Source organism: Phaethon aethereus (genome assembly GCF_964289735.1).
Source record: "Phaethon aethereus genome assembly, chromosome: 1".
NCBI lineage: Eukaryota > Metazoa > Chordata > Aves > Phaethontiformes > Phaethontidae > Phaethon > Phaethon aethereus.
In genome coordinates, this window is record NC_138575.1 from 75,757,858 (window position 1) to 75,777,012 (window position 19,155).

A 19,155-nucleotide genomic window follows, 5' to 3' on the forward strand; every position below is an offset into this window, starting at 1 on the left:
CTGGTAAATAGGGCAACTCAAACCATTGAGAAAAAAGATACCCAAACAATAAAACCCTGAATTCTTCCCTGGGCAGGCTGTAATGCCTTCCAGTTAACCTAGAAGGGAAACACCTCTTTCCTTCGACACACAGCCCAGGCTGTGGGTGAAGTGGCACAGCACAGCTGAGCCTGCCTGCCAGCCTCACTGGCTGGAAAGGTGACACAGCATTCGCTCTCACCTTTCCTGTCTCTCCCTGTTCCCAGACATGCTGCTCCACCCCCTCTTGCCAGGCTCTGTTGAGACAGCTCTAATTCCTAACTTGGCAAAAAAGTGTTTTGTGTCCTTAGGTTAGTTTGGTGAGCTGTAACCATCAACACAGGGATGAGTCTGACTGCCATAAGTGCAGAGATGGCGTGGGAAGTGAAAGAGAAAGTCTTTTGGGGAGGAGTTAGCCATTAAGGTAGGGTCAGCTGTATTATGTTATGTCTAAGAGACTTTCATGCAGATGGGCTGCCTGTCTTCTAAATCAAATGCCTTAGACTTGTTTGGTCTTCAGTGAGCTCAGAGCCTTTCCCTCTATGCTACTATGTAGTCCATGCCCGCTGGTGCAACGTTATTCTCCACAGTGCCAGAGATGCCCTGGATTTCACCTGGAGATTTGCCCACTGCTGAACTGCAGATTTTGGGCAGGTTGTGCTCTAAGCTCAGAATCGGATTCAACTTAACACGACTGTCCCAGAAGCACTGGCTTCTAAACCAGATGTGTAAGCACATAAGCATCTTCCAAGCAGGCAGCTTCTCTGTGGAGCTTTGAGGAGATCAGGTTGCAAGTTAGGGACTGATATCTCTCCAGATGTGCATGCATTGCTTGCAGCATCCCAGATCCGTGCTGGTGCAAGACAGGGACATCCTGTGCCCTGACTTACTACTCACTAGTTTGCCTGGGCAGAGGACGTGGGCCCAGAGGCCAGAAAAGAGCTGTGGCATAAAAAAAGAGAAAATAAGGGGAAAATAAAGGACTGGGACTGCAAGGAAGGCCAAAGTGCATGCCAAAATAAGGATAGAACCTCTGTAGCTCTGTTTGTAAAAGCTCTCAGGGCTGCCGGGCTGCTTGAGAACAGAATTAAGCCAACAGCTTGCACAGAGCCCTGGAAACACAGCTGAAGTTAGTTGTGGAGGAAGGGTATGAAGTAAACTAATGCATACAGACTGATGAACTGAACAAGAATAGGTAACAGTGTTTAACCTGGCAAGTAATCTAAGAGACATCATGTAGAATGAGTCTACTAACCCAGTTGGTAAGTGGCCAGCAGATAGAGAAGGTTCATGGGTGTTAATGGGAGGGTGTATCTCGAGGGGAGGACTCAGGGGCTGGACTCAAATCAGGTGGCGAACTCAAAGTGTCCTCTCTGCTGGAGTTTGCTCAGGGCAGTGCTGAATTTACAACTGTTGAGTTTCAGTTGGTCCTGAGGTGGTAGATACTGAATGCTGTGGCTGAGGAGCTCAAAACCATTTTTTGTCATCCTCTAAAAGAAGAAAAAGGAAGAGCCCTGGCCCCAAAACAGTCAAGACCTTTCTCAGGTCAGTCTTAAATTCTTACCTCTACCAGCAGCTGTTCTCAAGCCCTGGGGATTTCACTGAGCCAATTTAATGCTGGTGGCCAGACAGTTTAAACCCATTAGCTCCTAGCTACCTGAATAATTTTCTCCTTGGAGCCCAGCACACCGGCAGACTGCTCTAATCAGAACTGTGGAGAACTGCCGCATTAACTGGACATTTGCTAACTGTTGTGGCCTGTGTGGTGAGCATTCAAGGGCTGAAGAAAATGCCACTGGCTAGATCACTGTCCATGACTTCTCTTAATGGGCTTCCTCAGTGGGAGGATGAAGACCTACCAGTGGAGGATTTGTTGCTCTTTGAAGTTTCTTGGGAAGTTACCAACAAAGGTTTGTACAATACTCTTAGGATTAGTATCGCTGTTTTCATGGGAGTGGAGGGAGGCATGAAGGGCTATGGGCAAGAAAGGCATTAAGGGGAGATTGGGGAAAAGTGGGCTGCAGAGCTGTTGTATTGGAAGGAGTGCATGTGGCATCTGTATGTAATCGTGCATGCTGTGTGTGCGCTGCACCTGTCTGTGCTTGTGTGGGATAAGCATATAGTCAGGACATCTGTGTATCTTTACATGTTTCACCACCAGGGATAGGTTGTTTAAACAAACATCTAAGTGTTATGCCTGAGTGCACAGATATATGAATATATAGATGTTGCTTTGTACATGTTTATATTTTACTTTCCATTCACTTGGGAATGTAATGCATGAAAATGAGCTGTAAAAGAGGCATCAGATTCAGAGTAGCTTAGCAGGCTCCCTCAGCCTTCTAGAGCAGTGTGGAGAAGAGGCCAAATTTGAAATAGGTATAAATAAACACAGCTGCATTGAAGCCACGGAACAAAAAACAAATGTCAATGACCAGCAGTCTTTATGCCACCTGAAACCCTTTTGGACTGGTCTTTGCAAATACAGGTGGTGCCAGGCAGGGCCTTCATGCTTTGTGCATGTGTACAGATTGAAAATCTGTTCACTGCATGCAGCTTGTCATGCAAAGTGCACACTGCTTGTTATGCAAAGATCTTTCTGCCTCTATTTCTAATTCACTCATCAAATCATCCCCTTTCAGGTAGGTGTAGTTCACCAAGGGGGAATAGGCTCCATTTTTGCCACAAAAGTGAGTTAATATGAGTAAATGATTGACCTCATGTGTTTTATTGTCCTGGCAGATAAATAGTCAGGAGAGAGGATCTGTAAGCTGTTAAGATTTTAACTCTAAAGGGGAACTGGGTGTGAGAGGAACAGACAGTGCTAGGGTTTATCTCTGTGGTGAAACTGGAATTACTATTCCGTGACAACTTCTGGCATGTAATCTGCAGTGCAATTTTACATTGCTCTTTTTAGGGTGGTGAGAATTATCAATACACAGAGGTAGTATGGACTAGCTTCTGGACTTCGAATCACTGCGGGCTTATTTTTCAGTAGCTTCATTCAAGCTTTTTGCATTTACTATTGTCAGAACTTGGAGCATGTAGCATTTAGTTTTGCAGTGTGCATGGTAAGGCAGGCACTGGCAAGCAGATGGCAGCAGAAATCTAGCAAATTCAGGTGTTCTCCTTAACATCTCTGAACTCCATAGTCTATGTATTGTCTGAGTCATCTGGACCCACTGATTATAGATATCACACAATTTGTTTAAGAAAAAGTAAAACATAATTAGATTGATCTGTCTTTGTATGTACAAAATGCAGTGAATCATTTAATAATTCATATAGCTCTTGCTGACTTCAATAAAGCCAAATCAACGGACACAGCTAAAATTTATTATTTTTAGATTTTATGAGAGAATGAATATTTATGAAAGTGCATGTTTATTCAGTTAGCTTAAAAATAAGATGCTGTTAATTACATTGCTTACCAAAGCCAAATATTCAAATGGGGCTGACTGAACTAGTCATGGCACACAATTTCTTCATTGGAACCAGATATCTGTGCAAAGTTTCCATTAACCAACCTTGACAGGAAACATTGGTGCAAAAAATCTTTAATAAGCCTATTTCAGCTTATTTTTTGTTGTAAATTCTTGATACTGAAGGGGTTTTTTCTATATCTTCCAGGCAATTGAATGTCTAAGTCACATGGTAAGATACTGTTCCCTGGTGACCTAACTTTTATAAACAGTTCTTGGAAAATGTTAGGGCACTGTGTTTCTTAGGAGAGAGTAGCCAACAAAATACAGGGAGAGTCATCACAGAAGATACATAGGCATAGGAAATAATAGCTTACACTGTATTTTTCCTGCCTCCTTTAGCAGAAGGAAGAACTGTTTATTTGACTAAGTAGACTGACCCCACATAGATTTACTACTGCCACATGTTTTAGTTTTAATGTTGCTATATATATTCCTAATATAGAGGGAAAGATAAGCATTAGCTGGATTTATTGTCTGGCAAGCTAAAAGTTTCAAGCATTTAATGTGAAGGTTTCTTTCTTCCTTTCTGGTAATACAAAGGTGTGTCAGGTAGTTCAGCATGAAGCTTCCTTGCACTGCTAAAGTGGTGCAAAGCTGCTGTTGCCTACAGGAGAGAGTTCAAGTCTTTCTATTAACTTTGTGTGTGTCACTAGGTGCTCGGCTCTGGGTTCATTTCCTCCCTGACCCATGCTGCTGCTTCGTGGTTCCTCCATCTCTCTGTGACAATGGCAATAAGGCTGAATGTTGTCTTCCCTGTGAGGAGGGTACTACCAGAGCTCACAGATGGCTAGCTATTCCCATACCTGTAAATAGTGCACTTTCCAGGGCAAAACTTGAGCTGTTTTTTGAGCCTCTCAAATATATCCTCCTTCAGAGGTTGAGGATGATGAAGGCATCCTGCAAATTGGAGAACATCTGATTACGTATTGTGAGAGGACCTTCATGTGCCAGGCTGCCTATGGGGAGCGAGCCTTTACTGGGATTTTCTTGAGCAGGAGATGGTGCTGGTTGGTACTGAGGCATGAGATGCAGCTGTAAGGAAGGACAAGTCAGTTGTGTGAATTCAGTGCTCAGAGATCTACAAATATCTATTATTTTCAGTCTCATCACTTCTTTCTCAGTAGCTGGCACAGTGAAGGTGTTTCTCTTTTTTAAATTTTTTTTTTTTTTTAAATCTACATAATTTTAACACATGCTTTAACTAAGCAGAGCTTTCTACTTCTCTACTTCTTTTTATATATTCTCTGTCCTGGCCACTGTCTGTGCTAACTGGCAATCTTTGGAAAGCACCAGGAACTCTTCTTTCTCCTTTTCTCTGCTGGAGCAAGGGAAGACAAGGTAGCTGAAGGAGAGAATGAGAAATAAAAAAGGCTGATTTGCCAGTGTCACTCTCCCTGTTAAAAGGAACTTGCCACCTAAACCAAGCACAACATTGAAATCATCATGCATTGAAAGTCCCCTGCCAAATAAATGAGAAAAATGTAGTTTGTTTTGCAAGATTTTCCTGGCTTTATTTGACTCTTCACGGATGGGCAAGACCCATACTGTGAAGTGGATCTGCTGTGTTTCTGTGGCAGAAGGGGAAAAAAGCAGGCAGGCAAGAGTCCCAGTGCACTGCAGTGCCACATGATCTGGTGGTAATTGTGGGGAAGCTCAGTTTTTTTCACCCTTCCTCTTCTCTCCTGGCCACCATGCTCCATTAAAGCCAGATCTGGGTATATCTCTGCACATGTTGGAAAGGAAGACTGGTTTTCTTTCCCCTGTAACATGAAGACCAATAAAAACTTTAAGGACCGGAGCACAGACCAAGTGCTAGAAGCCATATAGAACTTGTGTCTGAAGCCCCACAGATGGAAATTGGCAACAGGGAGCAGCCAAAGGCCATTGCAGGAGTAATGGCAGCAGTCTTGGACTTTTTTCCCACTGAAAATTTAAGTATTTAATCTTGGGTACAGGGGAGAAGTCTAATTCTGTAAGTTACAATAACCACTAGCTGTAGTTTAGTAAGTTTTCTGATATGTTAATGAGAAGGGCTGAGAATGTTCAAGATCTGGTCTGTGTTCTATAAAGATGTCTTTTAAATCATTCCAGTAATATTTAGATTAGTATCTCAAGCTAACAGCTTTTAGATAGAAAATAGAAGAATGCTTAAAAATGCTGGGCAAACAGCCAGTTTGTATCATCATTCAGCTGTGAACAGATTAGCATTAGGTAGATGAATCCTGGGGTTTTTTTGTTCCATCCCTATTGAAATGAAGACTCTGCTAAAAACAAACCTTGGTTCAGTTCTCCTTGGAGCAGAGCTCTATGTACTGTTTTTCTGGTGAAAATCTGGACCCTTGGAAATTCAATCTTGATTCACTGAAGTCAGTAGGACCAGCATTTTATCCCCTCTACATTAAATGCCCTTCCATGATGAAAGTTCCTTGGGAGAAGATGAATGATGTAATCTGTGACACACTTGAGGTAACACACTTTGGAGAGTGGGGATATCATGGCATAAGCACAGCATCAAAGCCCTGTGCATTTCTAGAGTGAGGTGGTATGTCAACGTCAAATCAATCTCAAATGAAAACCTGTGCATTGGGGGTGATGCACACAGAAATATCTTCTGTACTGTGGATATGTGTCATAAATTTCATATTGTGGAATAAATTTCTGTATTGTGGACATCTGTCATAAATTTCAGTGTTTCAGTATTATTTCAGAACATGTTTGGAATGTCAGAATTTCAGAATTTAGAGAACCTCTATCTTCTGATGAGTCCTGGCCACAAACATAGCCAAAAATACGTGAAAAACATCTGCTATCTGAAGATGCTGGGTTTTTTTCATCTGACACATTTTATAGCCTTACTCTAAAAATGGTCCCCAGATATCTCAACAGACAGTCAATCAATAAATAAAAAAAATTCCAACCAAGCATTAGAAAAAGAATAAGTTCAAGCCCAATTTTACCACATCTCTATAGATCAGAGATACATTCTGAGGGCAAGGGTTGAAGGGATAGTTGATGTAACTATTAATTGTGGTAGCGAAGGCAATTTGAATCCTGAACCTGGAGTCCCACTGTTCTCTTGGGTTCCATGGAAGCCATGGTTCTCAGGAAAGCTTTAGTGCTTTCAGAGTGGCCTGGTCAGGCCGTAGCAAAGAAGCTGAAAAGCTCCAGGAGCACCCTGATCCTCCCTGTGTAGCAAAGGTTTGTGGGGAAAGGCTCCTGCACTGGTCAGCAACAGTCTTACCTGTGTCTCACTTGCATAGCTTTGCTTCCAATCCCTCTCTTTCCTTTTTGATTTCTGCTGCTACTTCCCTCTGTGCTTCTGCAATGTGGGCTGGGTGGGAGAGCAAGTAAAATGAACGGTGGGTACCCCTGGCAGTTCTGAGAAGTTTTGGCAATTCCATGTTCAAAGGGTTGCACCTCCAGCAGACATTTTTTTGTCAGCACAATTCCCGGGTAGTCCTGGAAGTTGTGGACCCTTCCTCATCAGGTGACAAAAAGCATTGGCAGTGCGTCTTCCCATATAACAGCTTGAGGCAGAAAGAGCACCTCTACATATTACAACTTGCACAAAGATCTCAAGTTGCATAGTTAGATCTCCACTTCTGCCTAATGTTGTCTTCAGTAGTGAAATGATATTGGGAGACTGCTCTTGACTTTCAGACTTTTTATTTATTTAGATAGTTCTGATGTCTATCCTGGAGGGCTCTGATTGCTGCTTGGATTTTAAATATACAAAAGAAATAATGCACCAGGACTTGAAATGAGAAAAGAATAACTCCTTTAGACAAATTCATATGTATATTAAAACATTCAAACTTTTAAAATAGTTCTATGAAATATTTTCTGAGAAAATATTTTGTTTTCATCTTCTATTTTTTGAAGAGGTCACTTAAAAAAGGTGAAACTTCTCTTAAATGAACAAAATTCATCTTTCCCAAACATTTTAGTTCCCCTTTCCATGACGGCTAATTTTTCCCTGGAAAAAGAGGAACAATGGAAAAGAAATAAATGGGGAAAAAGATTTGTTGTTGATTTTCTTTTTAACTTTCTGTGAAATAATAGAAATCTTTTTCTCTCAAGGCCACTTTAATAATTAAAATTAATGGTTTAAATGTAACATATTTGAATAAAGCATTTTGGTGGAGATCAGAACACTAAACCAGCCCTGTGTCCACATTTTGCTGCTAATTTCCCAATGTTTATGATGATCCAAACCAATTCTCTGGATCTGATTGTTTCTGATTCTGCATCTATTTCTCATTTTGCCTTTTATTGTTTGTTTTAAAACCTGCTTCAAAGTACAAAACTTCAGAGGCTGCATAAAGAAACTTGCAACATCATGGGATTTTGGTATATCCCTGTTGTTTGGAAAGGTTGTCTGTTTATAATATGACCTTAAAACATTATATTAGAGAAGAATAAGGAGGTTTACCAAATTTTTGGAAATACTTCGAGAATTCTGTTAGACTCCAAGTGAATATGTAAACCCTTACTCTGTTACTCAGTAGGAGATGTAATGCACTGCTTACTGTCATGGATATTTCCAGGGAATTTAAAGTAACAGAGCTATATCTTAATGATGTATAACGTATTCCTTGAATTTGCTATGGAAAAGTGCAATTTCAAAAATCAATACATTATTGTAGACATCAGTCTACCCTTCTCAAGATGTCTTCTTTGCAGTTATGCCCAACAATTTCCACATACATAGTTTCACTTAAACGCTTCCCTTCCCCTGTCAATTAAAGCTTATGCAAAGACGTGCTTTATGAGTCATAGTTCCATAATAACAGAGAAGACAAAAACAAGGTTTGGGACCAGGTAACCCAGAGCTTTTATCGCAACTATCTGCTGAAGAGTTTTCACAGTCTATAAAACGTACTCTTTTGGTTTTATCCTAAGTACTTGTCGTCACATTTCAGGCAAATCAGTGCCCTGAAGTGTTTTTTACCTTGCTGTGCAACAGATTACAATTGCAGAGCACAACATACTTTCCACTCTTTCCCTCAGAACAGGCCTTCCATAGGTCTTTGGCAGGGCATGCTTTAAGACACACAGTGATCCTAAGCAAAACCTTGTGAAAAGAAACACTAGCTGTTGGCTATACAAAACAAAGTTCCAGGCTCTATTCAGCTCCTGAGCTGCAGCTTTCTTCTTAATCTTAAAGTTAATAGCTGTGGAAACTCAACTACCTTGCTGAGCCCAATGTTGAATGCCTTGCAGAGTGAAAGAGGCTGATCTCCACTCGTGATAGTGGGGAAAGAGATTTGCACCACTCTAGTCGTAGACCGCTTTATCTCATTTTTTAGTATCTTTCACCTTGCATGTAGATGTTTTCTCTTTTCCCAGGGTCACCAGGTGGCTTCGCACAAAAATCTTTCCTTATTGTAAGGTCAGTATTTCTGCCAGTTGAAAGCAACTAGTTTCATGACTAAGATTTCTACCAAGCTCTTTGTTTATCCATGTTAGATTGCAGTGCCTTATGCTCATAAGATATACTTATCACCCCATAAGAACAGACATGTCATCGTTACTGCATCAGTTTGTAAATTGAACATTCTGACTTGTCTCATAAAATTATATGTTTATCTGAATCCAAGCTATTCAGGTAGTCTCTCTCAGCCTGTGTGCAGAGGAACTTGGATGGAATATATAGTGTCATTTACCTAAGGTTTCTCTAAATCCCTGTCCAGAGCAGCCATGGTAGAATATGGCGACTGTAAGTTAGTTTCTTAGCTTTCTGGTCCTAATGAAGAAAAGAAGAATAGTCTTATGCATAGATTTCCTTCTGCAGTTCCATGTCTATATATCGTGAAACTCTTGAACAGTGAACTTGAGTTAGAAACATATACCTAAAGATTCTTGTCTTCTTAGGTCTTGAATTACTATGTAGGGTAATACTTTATTGTAATAATTTCATTTAGCAAGCTAGGAGATTGGAATTGCATTTGTTTTTCTTTGTAAAATACCTAGAATCCTGAGACATCTTGACATAAAAATAGTAGGGTTAAGGACCCTTCAAGCATTCAAAACAAATGGGGTATTTCTAAAGAAAAGGATTTTAAGTGCACAATTTCTTCTCTAGGAGCACGATTAAAAACATAGTTCTGCCATTCAGGTCCTCAGGGCTGCAAGATACCAGGCTTAGCAGAAGGCTTTCTGCAGTTGTCAGGTGATACAGTTTAATTAATCTGGGAACTAATCTCCCAAAGTGCTGAGCAACTTCAGCTGCTCTACTGTAAATGATGGTCATTTGCTGCAGGTTTTTAAGGAGAATCAGGTAACTTCTGAAGATTCTTGCCATATGCAGTGGATGCAGTGCCTTGCCACCTCTGGATGCCCCAGTACCTTTTAAAAAGTGTGTCTGAAGTACCTGTTGTCAGTCACTGGGAACTTGCAGCGCTGACGACTTACGTAATTTTGATGTCACTGCTGAAAGTCATAGCACAGCCTTCTTGCCTGGACTATTACCAAATGTTTTCAAATTCAGTGGAGAATGAAATTTTTAAGTAGGAACATTAATTGCCTTCCTCTTGCTTCCTTTGTTGTTTGCATTTACCTGTTGAGCTTCATTGTTCTTACCATGCTTTAAAATCACTGGAGCTATGCTAAACTTGTCCCTGATGTACAGCGAGCTACCTAGCCTCTGATTTTCTTTTCCCTTGCCTTCCCTTCCACTTGCTGGATTCAGGCATGTGCTGTGGTTCTTCTGGAATTGTTGTGGTGGAATGCCCACTGCCTGGCACCATTGATCCTGTGGCAAAGGGGGCTTTGCAAGGCTGCCCTTTGCCAATGCATGAATTATGTATGGGGTTGGCTGTGGAAAACTGTGAGGAAGAGCAGCCAAGTGAATCTTGCATACCGTGTGCAAGACTAGATAGATCTGTACTGACTCATCAGGGGATGTTGTTGCATTCTCTTATACATTTTATATTGTGTTTGTTTTTAAAACAGACAATATTTTGGTGGAAGGTGCTGCAGATGTTTGTATTGGCAGTGTAGGCCATGCTCTTTACAACTTTAACAACTCTCTAGAATGGTGATGGAACATGACACCTTTTGCTTTGAGGATATTGGTTTAAATCCATTTTTATAGTCAGTAGTCAATGAAATCCACCAGTCCCTCAACTTCTCTCAGTGATTTGTGTAAAACAAGCTGCAAGAGCCAGCTCAGTTCTCACCACATGTATTTCCACATCAGAAAAAATATGTCTGAAAATTGTAACTGCTGCAATAAAAAAGCAAAAGGCTGTACTTGGGATGCAGTAGAATCAAGATTAGGCATGGGAGAGCGAAAGCATGAGCCCCAGGATTTGAATCGCGCAATCTCAATGTAAAGATTTCAAGTTCCAAAAAGGGGGGAATAACGTAAGAATGAAATAATATATTGGTTGAACATCTGTGATGTGACTTCGAACACCCAAAAGAAATTTAAAAAAATCACAAACTAGATAAAAACAGTTAAGGATGGAAAGCATCCATTTGAGATTAGAGGACAAATTGAGGGAAAACATATGCAGTCACCCAGGAGTGAGAAAAGCATTAAATTGTCATTTAAGAATTACATGCAGTCTGCTATCAGAGCATACTCCTAAATTGAACAATGAAGTTCTGATCCCATTTAAGAGAGTGAACTTATATTTATTTGGTAGAGTCTGGGTTTCACTTAAAATCTGAATATGTGAAGTGATTTAACTAGAGGTGTATGTGATCCACCAGTGGGTTGGAGCTTATTCCAGAGCTTTGTGGCCTGTGCGCCTTTCTACTTTTTGTTTTTTGTGATCTTCTTTTGCAGTGGGAGGCATTTACACTGTGATCCAGACAAAAGCCAAAATTACGGCAGATGAATGGGGTGAAAACTATTTTCTGGTTGGTCCCTATTTTGAGCACAATGTGAAGACTCAGGTGGAATCATGTGAGCCTCCAAACCCTGCAGTTAAGAAGGCAATGGACACCATGAAAAGCCAAGGGTGTCAGGTAAATAAGATGTCCTACTGCTTCCCAGGGCAACAAAGCTGACTCTGAGGAGATTACAGGTTTGGTTAATGCTCTTGCCTTTCCACTTGACACAGCAGTCCTGGTCAATGTCACAATGGGAAAGGCTCAGAATCCACTGTTAGAAGAGTCAATTCATTAAAAGTTATTTTTGAGGAAGAACCAGTTTATCCAATTATAGGTTTTAACAGTCATTTATCTGCAAGTCTATTTAATTGGATTAATGACTTATTTATCCAGTCTCTAAATACAGTGAGATTTTAGTAGATATAATATGACCTTACTTTGACTGAACCCTTACGTTACATTTGTGCTGGAGAGAGAAAAGCATTCTGCTAGCTCACAACTTTTCTTATGTAGCATTATATTGAGTTGAAAGTCAGAAAGGGACAAACCACAGATGGTCTTAGAAAAAGCACCCAACTGACAAAGAATCTGCTTCCTCAGATCAATGCAACTATCTGTCTGTTCCCTAGGAAGAGAGGTTAAACCACAGCACAAGGAGTGAGTTAATCTGTTTCCTATGCCATTTTTAACCAGTGTTTTCTGTGTGATCTCAGTCAAATCTCATAGCCTCTCCGTGACTCAGTTTCTCCAACAATAAACTAGGAATAAACATTTTCCTATAAAGGCGATCTGCTGAAAGGAATAGGATCTGCTGTGTTGATGGGTAAGCTACTAAGCTGCAAGCAGCAGCAGCCTCGAGGACAACTGATTACCTGAAAATTGGTGGAAGATAACACATGCTAAATCTGACCTCCTTTCCTGAAAGTCCTCATCAGAGATCTAGAATTCGCCTTCACTGATTCAGCATTGAGTCCCTTAGAGATACTAGTTGGCAGGAGGAAAAATTGTCTGCTTATAATGTGTGTGGAAGAGATGTGAAAAGCATTGAGAGGCAGCAGCAAGGAAGCATTCTTACATGCTTCTGTTGCTGAGGGACATGACACACTTGAATGTAGAAATTCATAAACTTCTCGGACTGCCACCAGCCGTGGCACTGGCAATGTGTTATCTCCCTTTGCAACAGCAGTTCTGCTGTTATTAGGAACTAATGCCCTATTGCATATTATGCAGAAGCGTATTGTTGGATGTATATGTGCCACAGCTTGGGAAGGTGTCTGTTGGGGACAATAACATTCTGTGATGCTTGCATTGTTGAGGTTCAAACTAAAAGGTCTAATGTAACTGCCATTTCTTATTTTTAATCAGATTTTCATAAGTAATTGATCAAGTTTTCCATGTTGCCTCTGTTCCTTACAAAGAAATGCCTCTGCAAGCTGTGTAATGCTCCTTTGTTTGGAAAACAGAGAAAGATTTGTAGGGCAGATGAATTGCAATGCTGTATCTATACACTTCATGCTGTTCCAGCAATACATTCAATTTAATCAGCCAACTCTGCCAGCCTTACATGTGCATTATGCTGCTGGAGTATTCATATATAGCAGCAAATCTGTCCCAGGTACGACAAGTATAGCTTTGATCTCTAATAATGATGCTCTAGTTTCCAGGAGCTGCACTTATCCTATTAACATTTATGTCTGGACTTTGCTTATGCATCACAATGGATCCCTTTAAACCAGAGGACCTAGGAACGCTTCCAAACTTCTCAGGTTGGGTGTGTTCCTTGCCACAGCCTGACTCCATATTTAGATGAAGTCTGGGTTCACACGAACTTCCTGCTCTTTAACGTAATTTTCCTGAATAAGAAATCTGGATAGCCTGAAGTAAGTACATAAGAAGCTGTCCCTCCTTCACACACTTGTCTTTGTTACACCCTGTATTTTTTGTGCAAACAGGTCTAAGAGATTTCATCTCATTGTTTTCAAGACTTACCTCTATTCAGCCCATTCTAGTGTCAGAATAGGTTCAACTGCTGAGGTCCCAGGGGTTGGTGAATGAAAAGAGTTGGAACAGTGGCATAAAAGATGCTTCCACATGGGGTGTAAACTGTACTAGCCTCCCTATAGTACCTCATTCTTCCCGGTTAGTATGTCTCTGCTGCTATAGCCATTTTGATGGTAGAATTAATGTGAAATAATTTGACAATGGAGACCGGTACAATGTGTAGGGTGAGCCCAGCTGTGTTCTGTTGCCTTATGACAGTTCCAGCCTACTCTCCTGGTTGGGCAGGTTGGGGAGGTATGCTATATCAGTGGAGTTCTAAATACTGTTAAAGATGTTTAACTATACTGATGCAGATAAAAGCAGGAAAGCTGTATTTTTAGGCTCATGTGGTTTTAAGTATTATTACACTGTCTGATTGATCCCTCCACACCGCCAAAGAGCATCAGCTGTGCTACTTGGGCTGAATGAGGAGATGTCGTGATAGATATAGGTCCCAAGCACCTGTCCTACAAAAACTATCACCAGTAATCTAGCATAAATGCCAAAAGCTTGGTTACAAACCTGACTGAAAGAAAATAATAATTTTGAATTAAGAACAAAAATGGCATAAATACTTCAATAAGAATATAAGAACTCATTAGTCAACCAAATACACTTTTTTTCATTAAAAAAGTTAGCATTACAATTAAAATCTAAAATAAAAGTCTTAAAATCAAAATGTTCTTAAAGATTGTAGTTTCATTTTACCTCTGACTTTGGTCCAGTATTAGTCCATGTATTTTGCAAGGAAAACCACAAATCCTGGGTGTGTAGGACTATGATCACATATTTTACATAAGGAATATTTAAGATTTGATGGATGAAAACAGTTATGCTAACTGGCCTTTACACTCACTTTAACTTTTTCTGCTAATATCCTTGCCTCTTTCCCATAGGTCTTTTTTGGAAGATGGCTGATAGAGGGCAGCCCATATGTCTTACTGTTCGATATAGGATCAGCAGCTTGGAATCTGGACAGGTGGAAAGGTGAATTTTGGGATGTCAGCAACATAGGGATCCCTTTTCATGACCGAGAAGCTAATGATGCTGTGATTTTTGGATCGTTAACAGCCTGGTTTTTAAAAGAGGTACAGTTTTTACATCTAGAGATTTTTCAAACCTCAGCCTTGTCAGCAGGGAAAAAAAACCTTTGGAATGTGGTTCTTAGTTTTCAGACTGGAGGATATGATTTTAAGGAAGTTGATAACTGATGTAGATCAAATTTGTCTTTAAAACTTAAATCTTAAGTTGTCATTTAACTATATTTTTTCTGGGAGAAAGGGTGGGGGAAGACTGCCCTATGTGAAATCTTCTGTGTCTTTACTGTCACTTCCTGCTCTCTTTCTTCTAAACTCCCTTATTCGTCACTGGATGCTCTTACATGTAGGATCTCAAACTCCCTTTTTCTCTCCTATGGTAGTCAATTTGTCGCACTCACAAACTGTCCTTGAAGCCGGTCAAGCCATATCTCAGCAATTAGATACTACCTTGCACAGGGAATATAGACAGACAGGAAGAATTGATGATAGCACTGTGAACTCACATGTCACTCTACCACAGCCTACCTGAAGAGAGGAAACTTTGTTATCTGTATAATCATGTGTCTGTCATAGGTGCTTATTTTTTTATCCAAACAAGAGTTTCAACAGCAGAAAGAAGAGTGACTGTGCTTGCCAGAGCTCCCCAACACTCTAGGGAGGATACTGTTCTGAGGCACTAGTGAGGCACATGTGTTTCTTGGGCTAAGGATTAGGGCTCATGGGAATCAAGACACATGACCACTTAGAACGCTGTACTCCTTTTTCATATAAAAGAAAGCAAGCACACAGAAAAAGGCATGAAAATAAGAGGTTTCTGGGGCTGGGATGATGAACAGGATAATGTGTTTTTCATGTATGCTCTTTCTAATTATTTTCAGCTTTCCTGTCAGTTTGACGACAACCCCAACATAATTGCCCACTTCCATGAGTGGCAGGCAGGAGTGGGTTTAATACTGTCTCGATCTCAGAAACTTCCTGTTGCCACAATTTTTACTACCCATGCGACTCTGCTTGGTAGATACCTCTGTGCAGCCAGTATAGATTTTTACAACAATCTTGACCAGGTAAGAGACATTTTTCTCATTCCTTTTTTTCAGCAAATCAGCTCCTGCCTCATTTTCTGTTTACTGTGCTACACCATATATTGTATTTTCTGTCTTGTGTGATCACCTATGATTGACCCACAGCTGAGTGATAGGTTGTCAGTTCCAGAGCACAAGAAATGGTATTTGTAAGACCATGAGGTGTCTTACACCTCATGAAAAGGCATGAGTGCCTTTTGTCCCTGTGTCATCTGACAGATCTTAAAGCTCAGTGGAGTCTCGAATACTTGCACTACCTTCAGTGAATTTTGATATACCAATTTGCACTGCAGAGAACTGAAAGTCATTCAGCCTCTAGTCAAGTCAGTGCCTTAGTCTAATCCACTGATACATGGAGTAATATTGCAGCAGTACCGAATTGCCAACAGAGATTCTTAACCTTCTTTTCAATGGTTTGGAACATTTTTCAAAATGGGAGAGTTATGGGCCCAGACATCACTGCAAGTCAAGTGTCCTTGAGAATCTTCCTCTTTGTGTTCAGGAAAGGCATCTGTTGCTTGAGTTGATTGCTGTGGTTTGGGAGTTACTGTTAGCAGCATGAGTAACCAGTGCATGTAAAACCTATTCAACTGTAGTCATCATCTGACACCACGTGCAGCCTCACAGCACTCCCTCTTAATGAAAGGCAGTAGAAGAAATAGCCAGTAGACCTCCTCTTGCTGAAATTACCCTGGAATTCCATTAATTTTTTTTTTCTTTCCACAGCCTACTTCTTAATTCTTGCCAGTCATAATAAGTCCTACTTTCAAGCTTTTCAGGTTAGGCTTAATTTGTAACTGGCAAATGTAGGAAGAATTTTCTGCGTTCAAAAGACCCACATCTGTTTCGTTGGAATTTTTGTAAACTATCTAGTGATTTTGGTTTTCACTCTTCTCTTTCCACTCAAAGCATAATACAAACCAACATTTCAAGGACTCAAATATCTTTAGTACTGCCTTCAGCAGAGATACATTACATGATCTGGGATTTCTAATATGGTTACAGACAAACTTGAGTTCAAGAGATTTTTGCGTTCCAGCACTACTGAAGGTAGAGGTAGTTAAAAGGCTAAAACAATTGCCTTAGTCTGCATGCATTTCCTTGGCTAAAACTGATGAAGAAAATTATGCAGTTGGAAATTTTCAGTTGGATGTTTGAAGCTTTGACACACTGTGGAACAGTGTCTTCCAAAGACAAGGCCCAAGCTACTGGCCTTATTCAGAAGCACAGAATAGATTGACATTCCCTTGTAGTACAAGGAAACAGTCATTCATCTTACTGCTCTTACTTATTTTTTTCTTTCCCACCAAAGGCAACTACTGAATCTACTGAATCCTCTAAGAGTAAAAGACTAACTCCACTCATTTACTCATATGCATAAATGTTGCAGCATGGTAGTGTTTGGGGGGAATTCTCTATGCTCAATATGAGGTAACTAACATAGGTGGTTACTCCTCCTAGGCTCCCAATATCATCAGTGGAACTACACTTCTTCTTCACAATCAGTGTAAGGCAAACATCCCCAGACTACCATCTGAAAGATCTGTGTCCATCTATCACCTAGGAAAACTAGTGTCCTAAATCAGATATATTTGTTAGGAGCATTCATGAGGCAGCATGAATAGCCTAGTCATGCTGTCAGACCCAAGTTTCAGGACTCTAGACATTCCTACTCCCTCATATTCTCCTCATGTGTATATATGCAAAATCTAGCTTTAAAGTCACATTACATTATTTTTCTCTGAACAGAGCTAGATTTGAAAGAACTAAAATCATGCAGTTTCAGGTTTAACACTTGAGAAAGTGGGGACTTTTCAGCAGTAATTTTATTCATTCAGCCTTGCATTCTTGCACATAATTTGGTAGTAAGGAAGCCAAAGTGGGGAAAAAAAGGGGAAAAAAGGGGGCGGAAGGGGCATTTAAAATGAGAAATTGAAGCTAAAAAAAAAAAGAGAATGTTGATTGTTCTGCAAAATAATGCTAAAAATACTATGTCAGAGCCTTGCCTTTTGTAAAGGAAATTCTAAACAAATTTTGGATTGTTTTGTATTCTGGTTAATTTGGTAAGCTACAAGTGGTCTGGCAAAATAGTCTGCTTCCCTCAAAAGCAACTTTCTTATCCATTCCTGGTAACTTTGGGGGCCTTACCCTTTTCTGTGCACTCAAAAGAAAAAATAATGATCTTACATCTGAGCAGAATTACAGATTTTAATATATTTGTAATCTAGCCACATTATTAATATAATTTTTACTGTTCACATATGATATGGCCTACTTTATGTGATAAGGTACTGTCCATCTGTCTTCAAAGGTTCACAAATCCCATTGGTATCTCAGCTGCATGATAAATATAGAAATTTCTATTCAGATTTTTTCTAAGACTATATAGAATGAAACATGTATCAGTTCAAAGTATTATTATAAACTGCTGTAAATAATATTTAAGGGGGGAAACTTGTGGATTTCTAGACCTTAATGCTTTATGCCCTCTGGGGAGAGATTGACATTTAAAGGTACTAATAGAGGAAATTATGCCAAGCAGTTATACTAGTGTTTAACAGGCTTATAGTGTGCTAAAGCTCGTCCTGACAAAGTTAACTTCTAGTAAGAAAGACACCAGATATCTTAATGAGGGGTCCTTTGGCTGTAAAAAGGGCAACCTGGCCCAAAAGTCAATTGAAAAACATGAGAGATTGATCTGGAGTACAGTAATTAAATGACATAGATAGCTAAGTCTTCAGAGGCTATTCTTGTTGCTGTCTTCTAGTAGTAAAGTATTAAGGTCAAATAAGCAATTTGTCCAGTGGAGAAGATTCTTCAGAGCTTCCTAATGTTCAACCTTTGGATGAGACAATATATTTTTGGGGCGTGTCATCCCCTCCCACCCCAAAGTAGAGTAGCTGGCTTCCCTGTTTCAGTGCTATTCCATAATTTTCTTCCCTTAAAGCGTAAGGAGACTTCACAATCTCACTTTTGATCGGCATTCCATGGTTAGAACACAATTTCCAATTAAGCACAGCAGCTGAGAGAGATGGGAAAGATGCAAGTGTAGTATATGCTGTGCCAGGTATCACAGAAAAATCGTTGCAGCACAAAAGGAAAGGCTATGACTTAATTGTGCCTAAAGACAATTAAGCACACACAGCTCCTACAGAGAAAAGAGGAAACTCACATTCCTTTTTGTAGTCCCCAACACAGTCCACAAAAAACTGGCTTAGAAGACCTGCCAGAGAGAGCTCTGCTCAGCCCTGTGAGGCCAAGTGCTTTTCTACAACATTGAAGGATTTAACAGTGGGATCCACAGGCAAAACTACTCTTCCATTTCAGTGTTAAACCACACCTATAGATGAGAACCAGAAGATACGAGATGAGTTAAAAGATCTCTTTTAAAAATAGAAAGGATTCCTGAGATTTTCTTTTTTTCTCTGGATGCCACAGTGGAAAATACCACTTTAATTCACCTTCCTAGGAAAGCTCAACAAATGCCAATTGGCACAAGTATAGAAGGTACAAACGTATTCTCTGAAGTAAGCCAGTGAGGTCAGTAGCTTTAGACCAGAGAAGAGTTTGGCCCAACTCCCAACCTGTTTGGAATGACCGTCAGTATCAATGATCAGACAAAGGGCTGTGCAGCGCAGGGTGGCTGTC

General features: G+C 40.2%; 1 protein-coding gene across 2 annotated transcripts in view; it reads left to right on the forward strand.

The window, feature by feature from the left end:
* Positions 1-1,807: 1,807 nt before the first annotated feature.
* The window catches only part of GYS2 (glycogen synthase 2), a gene marked incomplete at both ends in the record, with an annotated part of 53,956 nt that continues 36,608 nt past the window's right edge, over positions 1,808-19,155 (forward strand). The window contains 4 exons of one of the 2 annotated variants that reach the window (XM_082014407.1): positions 1,808-1,928; positions 11,299-11,480; positions 14,282-14,473; positions 15,304-15,489. In XM_082014407.1, coding sequence (XP_081870533.1) covers positions 1,808-1,928; positions 11,299-11,480; positions 14,282-14,473; positions 15,304-15,489 — 681 coding nt within the window. The remainder of the gene's footprint in view (positions 1,929-11,298; positions 11,481-14,281; positions 14,474-15,303; positions 15,490-19,155) is intronic. The other variant, XM_082014408.1, reaches the window with a different exon arrangement.